The sequence below is a fragment of the Neoarius graeffei genome, chromosome 4 (assembly GCF_027579695.1).
Source record: "Neoarius graeffei isolate fNeoGra1 chromosome 4, fNeoGra1.pri, whole genome shotgun sequence".
Lineage (NCBI taxonomy): Eukaryota > Metazoa > Chordata > Actinopteri > Siluriformes > Ariidae > Neoarius > Neoarius graeffei.
Window position 1 is genome coordinate 116670267 of NC_083572.1, and position 17690 is coordinate 116687956.

At 40.2% G+C, this 17690-nt stretch overlaps 2 protein-coding genes across 3 annotated transcripts in view; one reads left to right on the forward strand and one right to left on the reverse strand.

Moving 5' to 3' along the window:
- The window catches only part of LOC132884547 (zinc finger protein 501-like), a 46719-nt gene that overhangs the window by 2850 nt on the left and 26179 nt on the right, over positions 1–17690 (forward strand). The window lies entirely within an intron of this gene.
- LOC132884673 (zinc finger protein 862-like) lies at positions 5566–7670 on the reverse strand. The gene is made up of 7 exons (XM_060918509.1): positions 7390–7670; positions 6945–7131; positions 6539–6848; positions 6314–6433; positions 6079–6228; positions 5858–5987; positions 5566–5774 (listed from the first exon to the last, which is right to left on the reverse strand). Exons 1-7 carry the CDS (start codon positions 7604–7606, stop codon positions 5566–5568), a joined length of 1323 nt encoding a protein of 440 aa, XP_060774492.1. The 5' UTR covers positions 7607–7670.

The window sequence follows — 17690 nt, forward strand, 5'->3', positions numbered from 1 at the left end:
ATTCTATAAGCATTCCATTCTGTTATGAATCAGAAAAAAAAATTGTAAATCACAGCACTTTTATTTTTTGAAAGTACTTCATCTACTTCAACAATGTTACACAAAGATTGATCCATAACAGTTGTAAATGTCCCTTAATTCCACAGGGTGTCGATAATGGTGGACACCGGTGAAAGTCATCACGATTATCAACACCTCACGTGACTTCTCAAACGCGCATTTAGATACAAAATGGCGATGGTCAAACGAAAGCGTAAGAAATAAAGTAGGTTTTGACAAGGACATCATGAAATATCGGTGAATTTGATCAGTAAAAATGTCCATGACCTTTCCACCATGCTTACCTGCGATGATAACATCCGGGTTTTCCTCAAATTGCTGATCGTGCTGAAAAATATTCCATCTCTGGTAACAAGCTGTGTCATCAGATGACAAGATCAAAGGGTGTGTGTGTGTGTGTGTGTGTGTGTGTGTGTCTTCCGGTTGATTAATTAACCAGTAATAACTGTTGTAACTGAAACTCACCTTTTTGTAAATTTATTTTATTTTATTTTTTTATTAGTAAATCTGAAAAGGTGTCAATAATTGACTTGATAATTGTAGCCGCCACTCTAGTAAGAAGCCCTTAACCATTCTTCATCGATATCAATCACATGTGAGAAGTCGACTAGATTGGCAATCCTAATGCTATACGTTTCAATGCATTTAATGCTTATTACACACTTAAACCTTCCATCTTCTGGATCAATAATCACTCTTTCTAATTTTTAAAGTGTTTTACAGGGCGGCACGGTGGTGTAGTGGTTAACATTGTTGCCTCACAGCAAGAAGCTTCTGGGTTTGAGCCCAGTGGCCGACAGGGGCATTTCTGTGTGGAGTTTGCATGTTCTCCCCATGTCTGTGTGGATTTCCTCCAGGTTCTCTGGTTTCCCCCACAGTCCAAAGACATACGATTAGGTTAACATGGGGCAGCCATGGTCTGAGGTTGGGCTGAAGTGCCCTTGAGCAAGGCACCTAACCCCCAGCTGCTCCTGGGCACTGTAGCATAGCTGCCCACTGCTCTGGGTGTGTGTCTGCTCATTGCTCACTTGTCTGTGCATGTGTGTGTTCACTGCTTCAGATGGGTTAAATGCAGAGAGGAATTTCACTGTGCTTAAAGCAGATACGCAGAACCTTTATTTTTAAATTAATTTCTGAGTGGATAGTATCTCCATCCTTGATTCTTGTATGCTGCATAAATGGGAATAAAAAAATATATATTTTTGAGAGTTAAAATTGACCACAAAGTTGGTATTCAAGCTGCCAGCCAGCCCTGAGTGCGTGACATCACAGCGATAATCGGTTTTAAGGCCAAGGCCTTTGACAGCTATAGACCAAAGTAATATAAATAAAAATTTATGGTGAAAGTAAGAAATACCGTTACCGACTTGCTCAACTAAGACTGATTCGACTTCATTGATTGTGGGTTGACTCTCATTAAAACAGGATAGGCATTATAGATAGTTTTCACTGACGTCACGGCATTCCGGGGAACGCCCCCCAGCCGCCATCTTGTGGGGCAAACAAAACGGACCATCGCCACTACCGGCTACATTATCTCGGACGAATTTATGAAGTTATATAGTCAGTTTTCTAAAATAAAGATCAATGTCGGCAAAATCAAGCAAACAGAAGTATATAGATACATTAGACGACATCTCACGACAACGGTATGCAGCCAAACTGGCCTTGATTGGGGGAATTGACCGCTACGAAGTGGACAAAGATGCATTTTCAAGTGACTATGCAGGGCTGCCAAAGCCTGAAACTGCCAAAGCCTGCTCCAAAGCCTGAAACTGACTTCATCAAACTTTAAAGGCTGTCTGATATATACAACTTTATATATTCACAGCGCACCTTTTGGCAGATGCCGCCTTTTTCACGGCTGAATCGCGCAGATCCGATTTTTTTTTTTTAGGGGGGCGTTGGAGTGTCTGATTATAATTTCAAAGTAAATTCTGTATTAAAATTACTAAATAAGCAAATCCGTTACAGTCCATGAAACAGGAAGTATAAGGATGAGAAAAAAACAGTTTAAATCGGAAAGCTGCACACATTTGCGCAGTCCTGCACACCGCTCGGGCTGCACAAATGTGCGCAGCTTTCCGATTTAAACTGTTTTTTTCTCATCCTTATACTTCCTGTTTCATGGACTGTAACGGATTTGCTTATTTAGTAATTTTAATACAGAATTTACTTTGAAATTATAATCAGACACTCCAACGCCCCCCCTAAAAAAAAAAATCGGATCTGCGCGATTCAGGCGGCATCCGCCAAAAGGCGCGCTGTTTGCATCCCAAACACAAATCAAATCATACAGAATAGACCTAAAATGTTTTTCAAAAATGACCCTTGCGTGAGTGAAGTGACAAGTTTCAAATAGAAACGTGACAAACGAGCGATATTAAGTGTACATTACAATGTAAACGTACACTCAGCGGTTCCAGTTAGGCATTCTCCAGAGATTGTTCACATGATGTTTTGGTTTCCAAAAACAAACTTAAACACAATTGATTGTTTATTTAAACAACTTACCACTTATAAAATGATCAGAGCAGACTTTGCTGTGTTTGGAAGGCTGATAATCCTTGCGGTTGATTCTCGCAAGCCATAGATTTCTCCTTTGTATGCTGAGTTTCTTTGTTTGCTCGCCTTCGTGCTCCCGTACAGTGGGAATTCCATAAAAGCTCCGCTTGACGTCATCATCTGACCTATTACGATAGCCGTGAATACAACAGGTGTGCACTAGCCTGGCAAGCCAGACTAAATGTGAATATTTAGTCTGGCCTCGATCCGTAGACATTTCCGAAGGGGGTGGGAGGAACAAACCGCTGTCTTTCAAACTGTCTCTGTGCGTATAGGCCAACGCTCTGACCAATCGGCGCAACAGTGACTGTGACGTAGTCAGAGCGACAGAAAGCAGTGGGGGAGGCCTTGAAATAAATAATTTTTCAAAATGCGTATTAATTAATAAACAGGTTCTAGATATTAAGAAGTTTGGAGATAATGACCACAAGTTTGGAGTCTGTACCACATACACATTTTTTTTCCAAGTGTTTTTCAAGGGTTTGCTTAAACTGTTTTTGAGAGTTTTTATTTAGTGGTGTTTGGTGAAATAATTTCCCTTAAATTTAAAATAACGGGAAAATAAGAAACAATCAAAAAGTAATGTTTCAAAGCTGTTTATTAATTCTTCGTACTGCACAAACTAGCCCCATCCTTTTGGCTACGAGCGGAGCCAGCTGGTAGATCAGACTTTTGCCATAGCCGGTCGGCAAAACAGCGAAAATGTCCTTCTTGAAAAGGAATGAGCGGAGAGCCTCTTCCTGCTCATGTTTCAACGAAAACTCCAAGTCTAATTCTTCTAAAACTGATTCCAAAGCGGAGTCAAACGCGCGCTGTTCACTAGCCGTAGCCATCTTTCCTGTTGTGCTTTCTCCAGCATCGCGCAGCTTTGTCATCACTCCTGCAAAAGCCCGCCCAAAGAATCCAAACAAAAACCTTGCGTTGTGATTGGCGGGCACGATTTGATGCCCGGGGTGTTTTTGTTTATATGGTGCGAGGCTAGACCCATTCGCTAGGCAAAAATATTTTTGGCCGCTAGGCGGGTGGGTCTAGTTTACTAGGCTAGGTGTGCACCATTGCTAACTTTAAATAGCCTGCTTGGGTTCTTTTGAAGACTTTGTACTCGTGCGTTACAATGTGTGCTCAGTGACCCGTACGGTAAGCTTGACCCACAAGATGGCCGCCACTAGGGAATCCCCGACTCTGTGACGTCATGTGAAAACTATCTTGTTACGTGGTGCTGGTGTTGCTTGCGGTAATCATGTTTGTTTAATGATGTGTTGCTGGTCTTGTTAATGTCTCTCCAATCATATCCCATAGGTGGAGCGTTGGTGCATTGGCGTTGGGCTTACTGGGCGGTCCTTCAACTATAAAGACGCCCTAACTTCGTGATGGCGCTCTCTCTCTCTCTCTCTCTTTCGCTTGCGCTTCCCTTTTGAGCAGACACTGGCACACGCGCACCTTTTAATGTTTTGTTAGTTCGTTTTGATTTCTTTTGTAAATAGCTTTAGCTGGTGGTGGTGGTGTTAGCTAGTTTTAGTTCTGGGTGGTTGTTCCTGCACGTTTTGTAGAACAGTCAGTCAGTGTAGGTTAGGCAGACGACCGGAAGATTTCACTCTTATTTTGTACCTCGCGGCTGCGCGTGGAACACGGGAGCGAGGAAGACTGGAACGAGGAGTCAGTTGTTGGCTAGGTTTTGTTTTGGTTTTCTTATCTCCTCTGCCAACCGCCCTGTACTATTTTTTCACTGTGCTGTTAAAACCTTTTCTTGTAATATATGAAAAATATCAAGTAAAAGGGAAAAACGTTAATATATCAATTGTTGTCCGGCTGCTTTTATGTGAGATGTGCTATGGTAGTGGGAGGTTGTAACACATCTATAACTTATGCAACATACATGTACATGCATGCATTTTCACTGATAAAACGTAAAAGGCTCATTAAATGATCAGATGAACTGAGACAATCACATTCTGGAGCAAATTAAATAATCTTATACAGGGCTCCAGACTAACTTTTTGCACTGGTTGCACTGGTGCGCCTAACTTTTTTTTTAGGTGCACCAGCCCAAAAGTTAGGTGCACCAATTTTTTTTTCAACTCTATCACTTATGACATTTAACATCGGCGTTTCACAGATATTTTTTTATTTCTGTAAAATACATTGAGAACAAATAACTTGAAAATCATTTGGCAAACAAACAGTCGTCATTAAGACAGCACAAATAAAACAACAAGACAAGGTTAACACTCCTCTCTAATAGTCATAGACATGCTGTATGTCAGCATACAATGCAAATGCATATGTAAAACAGAACAAAACATGGTAATCGATAAGAACATTACCTTTTACTCCAAGTGTGTGTGTGTGTGTGTGCATGTGTGTGTGTTCAAGCCTCAGATGACCAACTCTTGTAATGTGGCCTTCTTGCCCTTTGGCCTTGGCTGAACCAGGCTGCCACACTCTCCCTCGCGTCAAAGTCCTCCAGACTTGGCCCCTCTACACGAATGCTTATTAAGTCTCCAACTGTGGATGGATGAAGGGATGCCCGTGCATCAGATTTTATTCTTTTTTGCGTGGAGAACCCCCTCTCGCACACTGCAGCTGAGACTGGGAGGACCAGCATAATTTGAACAAGGTGTAGGATGTTCTGGGAAATGCATCCAAGAAGTTAAATTCAGCAATGTTAATATAGCAAACTGACACAAACTTTTATATATATATATATATATATATATATATATATATATATATATATATATATATATATATATATATTTAAAATGTACCTTGAAATCAGTGCAGTAGGGCTCCCTTGTTAGTATAATCTCCCAAAGGCTGAGGTAGGTCTTGTCCATGAAGAGTTGTGAAATCAGCAATTTGAGACCTTGAAATTCCTCCTTGGCTTGGTTTATGTCAACAGAATTTCTGAAAATAATTACACAGATAATCAGTTCACATTCACAGCATACCTATTATCAGACATATTACATTGTCGAAGTAATTCACTATCTGCCTTTGAAGAACTATGGAGAAGTGATTGAGCAGAAAGTCCAGATCCTCTGCACCATAGTCTACAAGGTCTTCTCTCATTTCAGGCCAGCATTCGTGGTTAAAAATATTAAAGGCCTTGACAGCCTGTGTTGTGCTCACCAGGGAATGCTCCCCTACTGTAAGAAAAGCTACATTTTAGTAAATGCACAATGTGCATAATTAACAGCAGTTTTGTAGAGGATGTGGTAACTACACTTGCCTAGGATGCTGCTAAATCTGGCCTTCAGGTGGTTCAACGTTGACACAATTGTTGCACCCATTGCTTTTTTTAATTTGGTGCCAGCAAGTCCACCCGTCAGCTCGGATGCCTCACCTTTGAGCGGTATTGTCTGTGTTGCAAACCAGATGTTTTAAATGTTGGAAATGTTTGTACAAATACACTGTTCACTGTGTAAGTGCTAGACAAAACCATCTGTATACCTGGAATGTGTATGTTGTTTCCTGTGTATGCTGCCGCTGCCTCTTCTGCTGTGTCAGGTCAGCCAAGAACTCCGCTAGTCTTCTGCCCGGCTTAGGCCTTGCAAGCATTGCCTCTGTTGTCATCAGCAGCTTGTCAAGGCCGCACACTGCCTGTTTACATTTAACATTAAGGTATTAATAACACAGCTAATGTCCAGAAACACATCTCCAGCTCAGGTTTACTTATATCTCTTACTTGTGGTAGGATGACCTCGTCTTTTTGAAGTAAGAGGCTGAAATGGCTAATTCCACTGAATATATCAGTGATAAAATGGCAAAAGGCCACAAAAGTGGAATCCTCCATTGACTTCTTGACCTGTATCGTAAAACAATAGTCACATAGTATAATACAGATTAGCTAGTTTCATTAAACGAATTCAAGGGTATAAACTAAACTAATTTAGTGACAATATGTACTGGCCTTTGCAGCCCGGCCTGCAATGTCTGCATTGGTAGCACTCCCGGCCAAATGGTCCATATGGTAGTATACAGCAGTGAATTGCCCTGGCTTCAGAAATGTTTCCAGTGCTCTAGACACATGTGGGAGCCACCTTGTCCCCTTCACTCCACTGGGCATCAAAGGGCTTATCCCCAAGTCAGCTCCAATGGCCCTCAGCTCCCTCATTGATTTTGGGCTGAAATGGTAGGTTTTCCAAATCAGATGCAGAAGGTCATACAACTGGCCGATTAGCGGATTTTCCCTTTGCACAGACAACATTGCCAATTCCAATCTGAAGAGAAGCACAATTTCACATGTAGCCATATCAATTCGATTCAGTAATATGACCCTTGGGTAAGTTCTAATTTGAAGAGAAAGCTGGTCTCACCTGTGAGGCATGCAGTGGAAAGGGATAATGTGGTCCCCTGCCTCCCTCTGCATCAGGGCTATGACGCCGCCTTTGCTTCCCAGATTTACTGCCGCACCATCCGCACCCAGGGCAACTGTCTTATGTAGCCAGTCACAGCACTGCTCCCCAAGAGCTTCAAATGCCTGCTTTGAGGCTGCATAAAGTCCTATGAAGAAATTATAAAGGCAAAAAATGACTAGGGTCTATGAAATCAATATTTTTAATATAATGCAATCCACTTTTGATTTTTCAATATATCCTATTTAAGTAGAATATTACACCACAATAATAATTATACTATTATATAACTATAATGATAAATATAATGTTGCAGAATATTGCTGATTGTAAATATACCGAGTTTGCGATGAAAAAATGATTATTAGCTATATTATTATGACAGCCACTAGAGGGAGCATCTTACCTTGCGCATGTCCATGTTCAACTTCGACGTGACCGATCAACAGGTTGACAGGCTTCCCTCTCCGCAAGCAACGTCCAAAGACGATGACGCACTCTCTCGAGGAAACATCCGTGTCTCCGTCAATGAGAAGTGACATATATTGGCTGCTCGCTATCTCCACACTCGTTTTCCCCTTTAGGGTGTCTGCTATAACCCCTATAAACTGGGCGCAGGCCATGTCGTTGCTATATGTTGGGTTTATAGCCAGCCCATTTTTTTTTGTGAAGGATAACTTCTGAACGAAACTTAGTGAACGGGAGTTCCTCTCTGGCTATGTTATATGCGATGTTAAATTTGGCAATCATCTCGGCCTCTTCAGCTGACCTATTAGCAGCTGTCTGGCGCTGAAAAGCATTGGGAAGGGGTGAAACTTGCGCAGTGCATTTATCCCGGCATGATATATGTTTCGCGGATGCACTGTGTTTTTTAAGTGTCTCAATTCGAAATGTATTGCACCCGGTAACAAAAGAAGTATTGCCTGCCATGGTCTTTCCGCACTCCTTGCAATACATGCAGAACATAACGTTCTCCTCTTTACTATGCCTCAGCCAAGGAAACTGACTAAGCCATTCTCTTCGAAACGTGTACGTCTTTTTCTTTAGCTCGGGTTCATTTACCGTTTCTGCTGTCTCTGCTGTGGTCTCGTCATCTTTGTCTTTCTGTCCCTCCACGGACACAGAGGCCCTTGCACTAGGAACAAAAAAACTATCTATAGTTCGTTTCATTGTACTAGTTCATGACTAACATTTAGCTACGTGAATGAAATGTGTTCAGCTATCCCAGTCAGAGAACTCCCGCGGTCGAATTCCCGCGGTCGAACAAATGACGTACAATGCTTTGACAGGCCCCCATTTCGACTGGATACTGAAACCTTTGTTTTGAAATTATACACAATTACGGCTTGGGAATACTTTATGGTTGTGTTCTTTTTGTGGTTGACGGAAAGAGACTAGCATAGCATTGGAGCTGGACAAGGTTAGTGTGGGATGCCGTGGCGCTTCGTGACTCGTAACATTTAATGATGCTTTATTATCTCGAGCTTCCATTTACTCAACGATGTCGCTGTCTAATTGTATCAGTCGGTTTGTTGCTGAATCACAGCAAAGCCGAGCGTAGCCTGTGCACCACTGCACTATGCAGTATGCAGAACAGTCTGCGCGCACCGCTGTAAACAGTTAGGTCTGGCAACGTTCGATCCCATTGTTTTAAAGGCAGGTAGCCTACTCAAGCGGCCGAATGTTGATGTTTTGATCTACGGACGTGGTGGCTATGATATATTTGCAGCTTACAAGCATTACCCATTTGCGGGGTAAAATGGAAAGGTTAGTCTCGCGTCCCCCACGCCCACCTCTCCCTCAGACAGCTGGTCGCACCGGTGCGACCAAAGATTTTTTTAAGGCGCACCACTCCGAAATTAAGGCGCACGTGCGACCAAATTGGTCGCACTCTGGAGCCCTGTTATACCAGTAACTTAAACACACAATACAAGTTACATGTATTAATCTAAATGCAGGTAAACAACGAGTGTTGTTTTTGTTGTTTTGTATCCAAATGAGAGTCGGAGCTTACCTGTGTGTGTTCTCACTTCTTGAAGTCCGACCTTGTGGCTGATTGTTTTGAAACAATCTGACTTTCAGTTGTTCGTTCAGTTCTCTGTTCATTCGCTTCTTCCACGTGAGGGCGAGATGGCAGCAGTATCCAGTGGAGAAAATCAGACGGCTGCTTCACTCATTCTCTCCATACTGTGTACTCTGCCATTACTGCTCGGCTCAGGCAATTACTAAAACCTGGGATGGAACGGGATGCAGGGTTCCCGCGGGTCATTAAAAAGTCTTAAATACAACTTTTGGTTTTCAAGGCCTAAAAACGTCTTAAATTGTTTGGAATGACTGGAATTTTCGAAAGGGAGGTATTAAATTTAATATTGGACCGAACGAGTGAAATGTCTCCATCCGGTTTGGGGTATTTTTTTAACCGTAATTTTAAAAGTGACCAGCGTACCTTTTGGGGGCAGCATTGGTTCTGTGCGTCTTCTGTGCATTCTGTAGATCAAGAACTAACGTTAGGAGGCTACTGGAGGAAGTGTGGTGTGGGTGTGGTGCGGTGGTTGTAGTGTGGTGTGGTGCGGTGGTTGTGAAGAGTGAGAGATGCGCAGGTAGCTTACGTGGGCGCTAGAAAGCATTGATAATTATGGGAAGATGTCTGTTTAACGACAAGTGGTTGGGGGATGACAAATACCCCCAAAATAAGGAGAAGAATCGTTTGCGATAAAAAGCGCTGGATCGCACAAATGTGTTTAAAGCCGGTACCGCAGCGCTGGGGACACGGTGGACTGGGAAACTGGCTTTTCACGGACACAAGGCGCGCGTGTGTGTTAGAGGTCAAGCGCTCCGGAGTGAAACGCAGGGGGGTTCGCGCATGCGCACAAGAGTCAGGTGGAAAATGGGGCTTATGGTGATGATACACGGGGCAACTTTTTGGGCAATGTTGCCAAGCAATGTTGCTGGGCAATTGCGTTTTGACTCTTTTCTATTGAGATTGGGCAACATTGCTTCTTTCTGAATGGTTTTGATAATCTCTGGCAACTTTTTGAGATAAGCCAATCAGAACGCGAGTATCGAGTCATGTGACCTCCGGTGAGGTTCGGATCAGAAATTTCAAACAAATATGGCGGCTGCAGTGTCAGTGGAGTGAAGAGATGGAGAGACTGTTTTTAGAGACTCATCTGTTTTTACGCCGGTAAGTTGTTATTTTAATATTCTATATGGAGGAATTTACCTCACCAAAGCTCTAAAAAACAACAGACAGCTTGATTAAATGGTCACAGCAAAAATTAAGACATCGATTTTTTTTTTTTTTTTAGCTAACTGTAAACTGCCATTGCTAACTGTTGTTGCCCTGAAAAGTTGCCCTGTGTCTCATCTAGTTGCCCGTTGCCAGCAACTTTGCTCGGCAACATTGCCCAAAAAGTTGCCCCGTGTATCATCACCATTATAGGAAATAATAATAATAATGATAGCAATGATTAGCATCATTTTTTTACATAATTAACATTGTTTATTGTACTAAGTTTAATATAAATATATAAACAACCTTTATTTCAAAACTCAATTAAAAAGAACTCCAGAAAATACAATAATTCTAAATATAGTACAATATAAATAATTTGTACAAAAAGTTTTTTAATTTTATTACTTATCGTCTACAACAGTGTTTTTAATATAATAATAAGAATAATATTAACAACCACTAATAATAATTAGTAGTAATAGTAATTATTATTGATTATTAATCATTACTACTTATGAATTAGTGATTAATAAGTACTAGGGATTATTAAATGTTATAAAATTAAGTTATTAAAATTATTACAAATTATTAAAAAGTAGTAATTGGTAGAATACAAACAAATACTCATGGATTATAGATAATTTTTTAAAATAGTGAACACTGATATAAAATAACTGTACTACTACTACTAATAATAAACAATAATACTACTAGTAATACTTGTTGTTAATGTTGTTGTTATTATTATTATTATTATTATTATTATTATTATTATTATTATTATTATTATCAGTTCAATTGTTATATCAATGTTCACTATTAAAAAAAATTATTATCTATAATCCATGAATAATTGTTTGTATCACTACTACTACTACTAATAATTACTACTTTTTTAATAATAATTTTAACCAATCTTATAACTCAATTTTGTAGCATTTTAATAATCACTACTTATTATTTATTAGTATAATTTAGTAGTTGATGATAATAACTACTTATTATTAAATTACATTTTGATAATCACTGCTTATTAAGTAGTAATTAATAATACTGAATTATAATTGCTACTCTATTAATTATTAATTAATGTAGCTAATAAGTAGAGATTATTAAAATGTTATAAAATTGAGGTAATTTTTTAAAAATTATTATTAAAAAAGTCGTTTATTATTATTATTATTAGTAGTAGTAGTAATACAAACAATTATTCATGGATTATAGATAATAATTAATGATTATTTTGAATAATGAACATTGATATAACAATTGCACTGATGATAATTAGTTTAGTTATTACAACACATTGATTAATATTGATAATGGTTATGAAAGGTGACAGTAGTTTTTCTGTGTTTAATGTAACGCTCTGATGATTGTATGACTGCATAAACAGGTTTATGCTGTTACCTGCTATAATGCAGAAGATACTCGAGAACTTCCTCAGCCAGCTGTATACTGTACGACACGCAGACTGATTTTGCTGTCGGACACAAAATCACACGTCATCAAAGATAATCTTTGGGGATTGAAATAATGCCGGCTAAGGTTGTTCAGCTGGTTCTACTTGCCGTTTATTGTTTTCGTTTTTGAAATGATTCATGGTGTTTTCTCCAGTAAACACCAGTCTTCTCCTTGCTGCTACAGTAGTTCTGCAGGCCCAGAACACACGACTTTGTTTCAGCTGTTTGCATGTCTAACCGTTGCCATTGATGCACCCTGTTGTTCACCAATTGTGTGCATTCTTCTTAAAGTTAGTAAAAAAACTATTGCAGAAAACAGTTTTAAGTTGTCGTATTTATCACTGTCTTTGCCATGGTACAGTCTTAATTTTTCCATTTAGAGGTCTTGAAAAGGTCTTAAAAGTCTTTAAATTTGTACTTGAAAAATGTGCAGATACCCTGGGGGTGTCACTGGTTTTAGCAACAACCGCGGGGAGGTCACTGCCCGAGCGATATGTCCCGTCCCATTCTGTCCCATCCCAGGTTTTACCAACAACCCTTGACTCACTCTCCGGGAGAACTGGTGCAACTGAACTCGCTTTAAAAAGCTGGTACAAGGACCAACAAGAGTAACTAACTCTTCCCAAACCCAAATTGATCTGATATTTATTAACAGACCAGAGAGAGTCACTAAGGCATACAACATGTTAACTGGCCTGTCAGATCATAATATCACGTTAATGGTACGGAAAATAACCAAAAAACTATTGAGAAATAATACCAAAACAAATCAATACCATGAGAGAATCCCAAAAAATGAAATGGCCAATTTGGAAAATGCTATAAAACAAATAGACTGGTCTGACCTCATATCCAGTACTGACACTGAGCACAGCTGTAACACTTTCTTAACAACCATTAAGAAAGTAATATCCTCCTTTAGCAGGAAGGTTAAATATAAACACAGGCAAAAGAACATCTTACCATGGCTTAATGATACTTTCTGGCAACAAATGAAAAAGCGAGATCTTTCTCTGATGAAAGCACTTAAATCAGGGCATAGAAGTGACGGGCATATTTTCACAACCGTTCGAAACAAGGTTTTAAGGGGCATAAGAAAGGCTAAAGCAGATTTTTTTTATTAGAGTTATAAACCAGGCACAGGGTAATGGGAAACTTATCTGGAAAAATCTTAACAAATTAACTAATAGGAATAATGAACAGCAAACAACTGTATCTGAACTTGAGGTAAACGGTATAGTGATCCAAGATGAAGGTATGATAGCAAGCACTTTTAATGTTTTTTTATAAACTCAGTTGAGGAGCTGGCCCAAGGCTTGCCAACTGGAACTACACCATGTGTCCTTATTGATGAGGCAAAACCATCTTTTAGAATAATGGAGGTATCTGAATTAGCAGTGAAAAGAATCATTGCATCTCTGAAAAATTCAAAAGCAAAGGATGCCTATGGCTTGGATACCACATTTCTAAAATCACATAAGGATGCTTTAGCTCATCCCATCGCTCATATGATCAATCTTTCAGTTAAAAGTGGTGTATTTCCCAGTATCTTGAAAATAGCAGTCATAACTCCTGTCTATAAGTCTGGTGATAAAACATCTGTGTCAAATTACAGACCTGTCAGCATCCTACCAGTGGTATCCAAGGCGGCTGAGAGATGGGTAGCGGAACAGCTGACAGCACACCTAAATCTGGGCCGCACCCCACTGCATCCAAAACAATTTGGATTTCGCACCAACCACTCCACAGAAACAGCTAATTGTTATTTTTTGGAAAGTGTTAAATCCCAATTAGATAAAGGTGGTGAAATAGGCGCAGTGTTTTTAGATCTTAAAAAGGCTTTTGACACTGTGAACCATCAAGCACTAATAGCAAAACTATCTTTTTTTAATTTTTCAATAGATGCCATTAAATGAATGAGTTCTTATTTACTTAACAGGAAACAAAGTGTACTTATTGGCAATACTCATTCCACTTATCAAAACTGTAATATAGGAGTGCCACAGGGATCAGTGTTGGGACCTATCTTGTTTAGTCTGTACATTAATGATCTGCCATCAGTATGCCAATCTGTCAACATACGTATGTATGCTGATGACACAGTTCTTTATGTACATGCAAAAAACAAACAACAAGCTGCAAGCAAGTTAACTGCAGCCTTGGTCCATGTTTCTGAGTGGTTAAGAAACTCATGCTTACATTTAAACATAAATAAAACAGTTTGTATGTTCTTTTCACAGAAACATGTTAAGACACATCAACCTGATGTTTTAATTGGTGGAGAAAAGCTCATGGCTGTATCTGATTTTAAATATCTTGAAATCATTTTAGACTCTAACCTAACGTTCAAAAAACATGTTAAAAAGGTGATCGACACCATTAAATTCAACCTGGCGAATTTTAGACACATAGAACCATATTTAACAATAGAGGCAGCTAACCTCTTTATGCATGCCATGATCTTTTCTTACATTTCGTATTGTTTCACAAGTTGGTCTCAAGCTAATAAGACAACTTTGAAACCAATAGAGGTCCTATATAAGCAAACTTTAAAAGTTCTTGACAAAAAAAAAAAAAACAATCAGCTATCATGACTGTCATATTGTTAAGAAGTACAATTTATTTAATTTTGATAGTTTTTTTTTTTTTTACATTTTTTAGATGCTTGCCTAATTTTTAAGATATTACATGGGCTTGCACCTCCCCTATTGAGTGAATTTGTGAAGCAGATGGATGGTAGTGGCAGGGTAACTAGGGCAACCACCCGAGGAGACTGTATGATACAACGCAGATATAGTAAACTTGGGCATACAGTCTTCTCAGTAAGGGCCTCTAATGGTGATGATACACGGGGCAACTTTTTGGGCAATGTTGCCGAGCAATGTTGCTGGCAACGGGCAACTAGGTGAGACACAGGGCAACTAACAATGGGCAACAACAGTTAGCAACGGCAGTTTACAGTTAGCTAAAAAAAATCGATGTCTTAATTTTTTCTGTGACCATTTAATCAAGCTGTCTGTTGTTTTTTAGAGCTTTGGTGAGGTAAATTCCTCCATATAGAATATTAAAATAACAACTTACCGGCGTAAAAACAGATGAGGAGTCTCTCCATCTCTTCACTCCACTGACACTGAGCGGCCGCCATATTTGTTTGAAATTTCTGATCCGAACCTCACCGGAGGTCACATGACTCGATACTCGCGTTCTGATTGGCTTATCTCAAAAAGTTGCCAGAGATTATCAAAACCATTCAGAAAGAAACAATAGGGGTGTTCACACGGCAACTTTTACTCCGGTGTAGCACCGGGGCTGCCCCGGTAGAGCGTTCACACGGTACAAAGTTATAGCGGTGTCGCCCCTGAAAGCTGCTTAAACCGGTGCAAATCTAACCCTGCTCGGGAGGTGGTTTAAGAAATTTACTCCGGAGTAAATGCTAGTTTGCGGGGCAGCACCGATATAAAATGGGACGTCTGAACGCTACAGGGGTAGACTCGCTACGCGTGAGGAGAGTTGATTACATACGAGCATTGCACAATTTGCATCCTGGTATTTTGCGCTTCCAAAATGGCGAATATCAACAACAACAGAACTGCGTGTCTTCCGGTGTTGCCAGATTTGGCAGTTTTAAGTGCATTTTGGCGGATTTGAACATATTTTGGGGTGGAAAACGTCAGCAATATCTGGCAACACTGGTGTCTTCATCCACGTTGTTTTCCCGGCGCTTGGTGATGCCATGACAACCGGGAAAAAGAAGTACATTTTCACGCATGCGCATATTTCATTTCCGCATTATTACTATCGGAAATTATAGTAATAATGATAGGAAATGATAGTAATAAAAGGAAATATCAAAACTTTATTACTATCAAAGGAAATGATAGTAATAAAGTTTTTGCTATAGCACGGTCGCAGAAACTGCCGTGTGACCGCAAGTGGGGCTGCACCGGTGCTAACACGCTTCTCTCTAGTAAGCAGGTTTGTGACGTGTGAACGCTCCGCAAAATTTACACCGGTGTAAGATATATCGCAACAAAATACATCGGTGCAGCATCGATGCAAATATGTGCCGTGTGAACACCCTAAATGTTGCCCAATCTCAATAGAAAAGAGTCAAAACGCAATTGCCCAGCAACATTGCTCGGCAACATTGCCCAAAAAGTTGCCCCGTGTATCATCACCATAACTACTGGAATAGTCTTCCTTGTGAGGTAAGGGAAAGTTCAAATTATACAAATTTTAAAACCAGACTTAAGAGATGGATCAAAATTAATCAGTCTTATAACCATGAATAGCCCTCAGGTCGCACATCACTCTTATACAAAATTACTCATTCTTGTGCTGGGTGCTTGTTTTTTGTTGTTGTTTTGTTTTATGTTGCTGTACTGACCTGCCAAGGGACTACAGATGAAAATTAGCTAATTTGCTAACTCTGGCACGTTTACATTTTTAATTCAGAAGGAGATGTTGATTAATGTGCATTGTCCCTTTTAAATAAACGAAAGCAAATAAATAAATACTTTCCTTTTCTTGTTTTCTTTTTTTTTTTAATTGTTGGTACTGCACCCTCTTTCAATACGGGCTTATAGCCAACGCTTCTCAAAAGATCAGAGGTTTCGTACGAGTCTTCAGTAAAATGTGCAGAGCAGAGGAGAGACCACTTCATAGGCGCCCAATGTGCCCGTTAACTTCTCGCAAAACATGTCTAAATCTTTGCAGTTTGAACATTCTTGGGCCATGAATGCAACATAAATCCACCTTCTGTCATGTTGCTGCACCGGCCAGCAACACATCTACGTGGCATGGCGATAAATTAGCTCAAAATGGAGGATCGGAGTTGCAGTCAGCTCTGTGTTTTAGTATAGCGGAAATGGCGACAAGACCGATAGACTTCCTGTTGTGACGTTACAGACGTCAAGGTCATTCACTCAGACCGCTACCTCTGTAAATCACTTTAATCGTAAAAATTACTACATTAGATTTATTGTTGACGCTTAAAACTATTCCTGTGCCATTCTTGAGGTCTCAAGGCTTTTATAAACGAAAGTGAGGCCATGTCTCTGTGTATATGCTTTAAGTTTGTGTTTGAGTATATGTGTGATAAATAAAGGCTTATTGCCTTGTTGTAGTAAGAAGGTGCTTGGTCCATTTGTGTGTGGAGTTTGCATGCTCTCTTCATGCCTGATTGTTTCCTCTGTGTGTTCTGGTTTCCTCCCACAGTCCAAAGACATACATTAGTTCAGTTGGCGACTCTAAATTGCCCATAGGTCAGGGGTGAAAAAGAAAGAAAGCACAACTTTATTCGTCACACACTTATGAAATTTCCTCTCTGCATTTAACCCATCTGAAGTAGTGAACACACACATGCACACACGTGAGCAATGAGCACACACACATACCCAGAGCAGTGGGCAGCCATGCTAACAGCACCCGGGGAGCAGTTGGGAGTTCGGTGCCTCGCTCAAGGGCACCTCAGCCCAAGGCCGTCCCATATTAACCTAACCGCATGTCTTTGAACTGTGGGGGAAACCGGAGCACCCGGAGGAAACCCACACAGACACGGGGAGAACATGCAAACTCCACACAGAAAGGCCCTCGCCGGTCGCTGGGTTCGAACCCAGGGTGGGTTTCCCTAAGGCTACATCCAGCGCTCGAAACTAACGGTGTCCCGATGTCCCGGGGACCATAAAAAATGTCATCGGGACACAAAATTATCATATCTGGGACAATCCCGGGACAATGGAAAAAAAATAGATCTAGAAAAAAAGTTCTACATTAATATTATTTACAAAGCCGTAACACATACGTAGACATTCACCTAATTTGTCAATTTTAATTTTAAAACGTTAACAGCGAAAAATACATAGCAGCTACACTTTCGATGCACCTGCATCCGTAGGCTACAGAGCAGCGCATTCTGTTCTAGAAATATTCGGCCGGAGTCCGCATTATATGGACTTGGAATGGAATTGCTACCGCACACGCTGCGGTGACTCTTGCCAGAACAAAAAT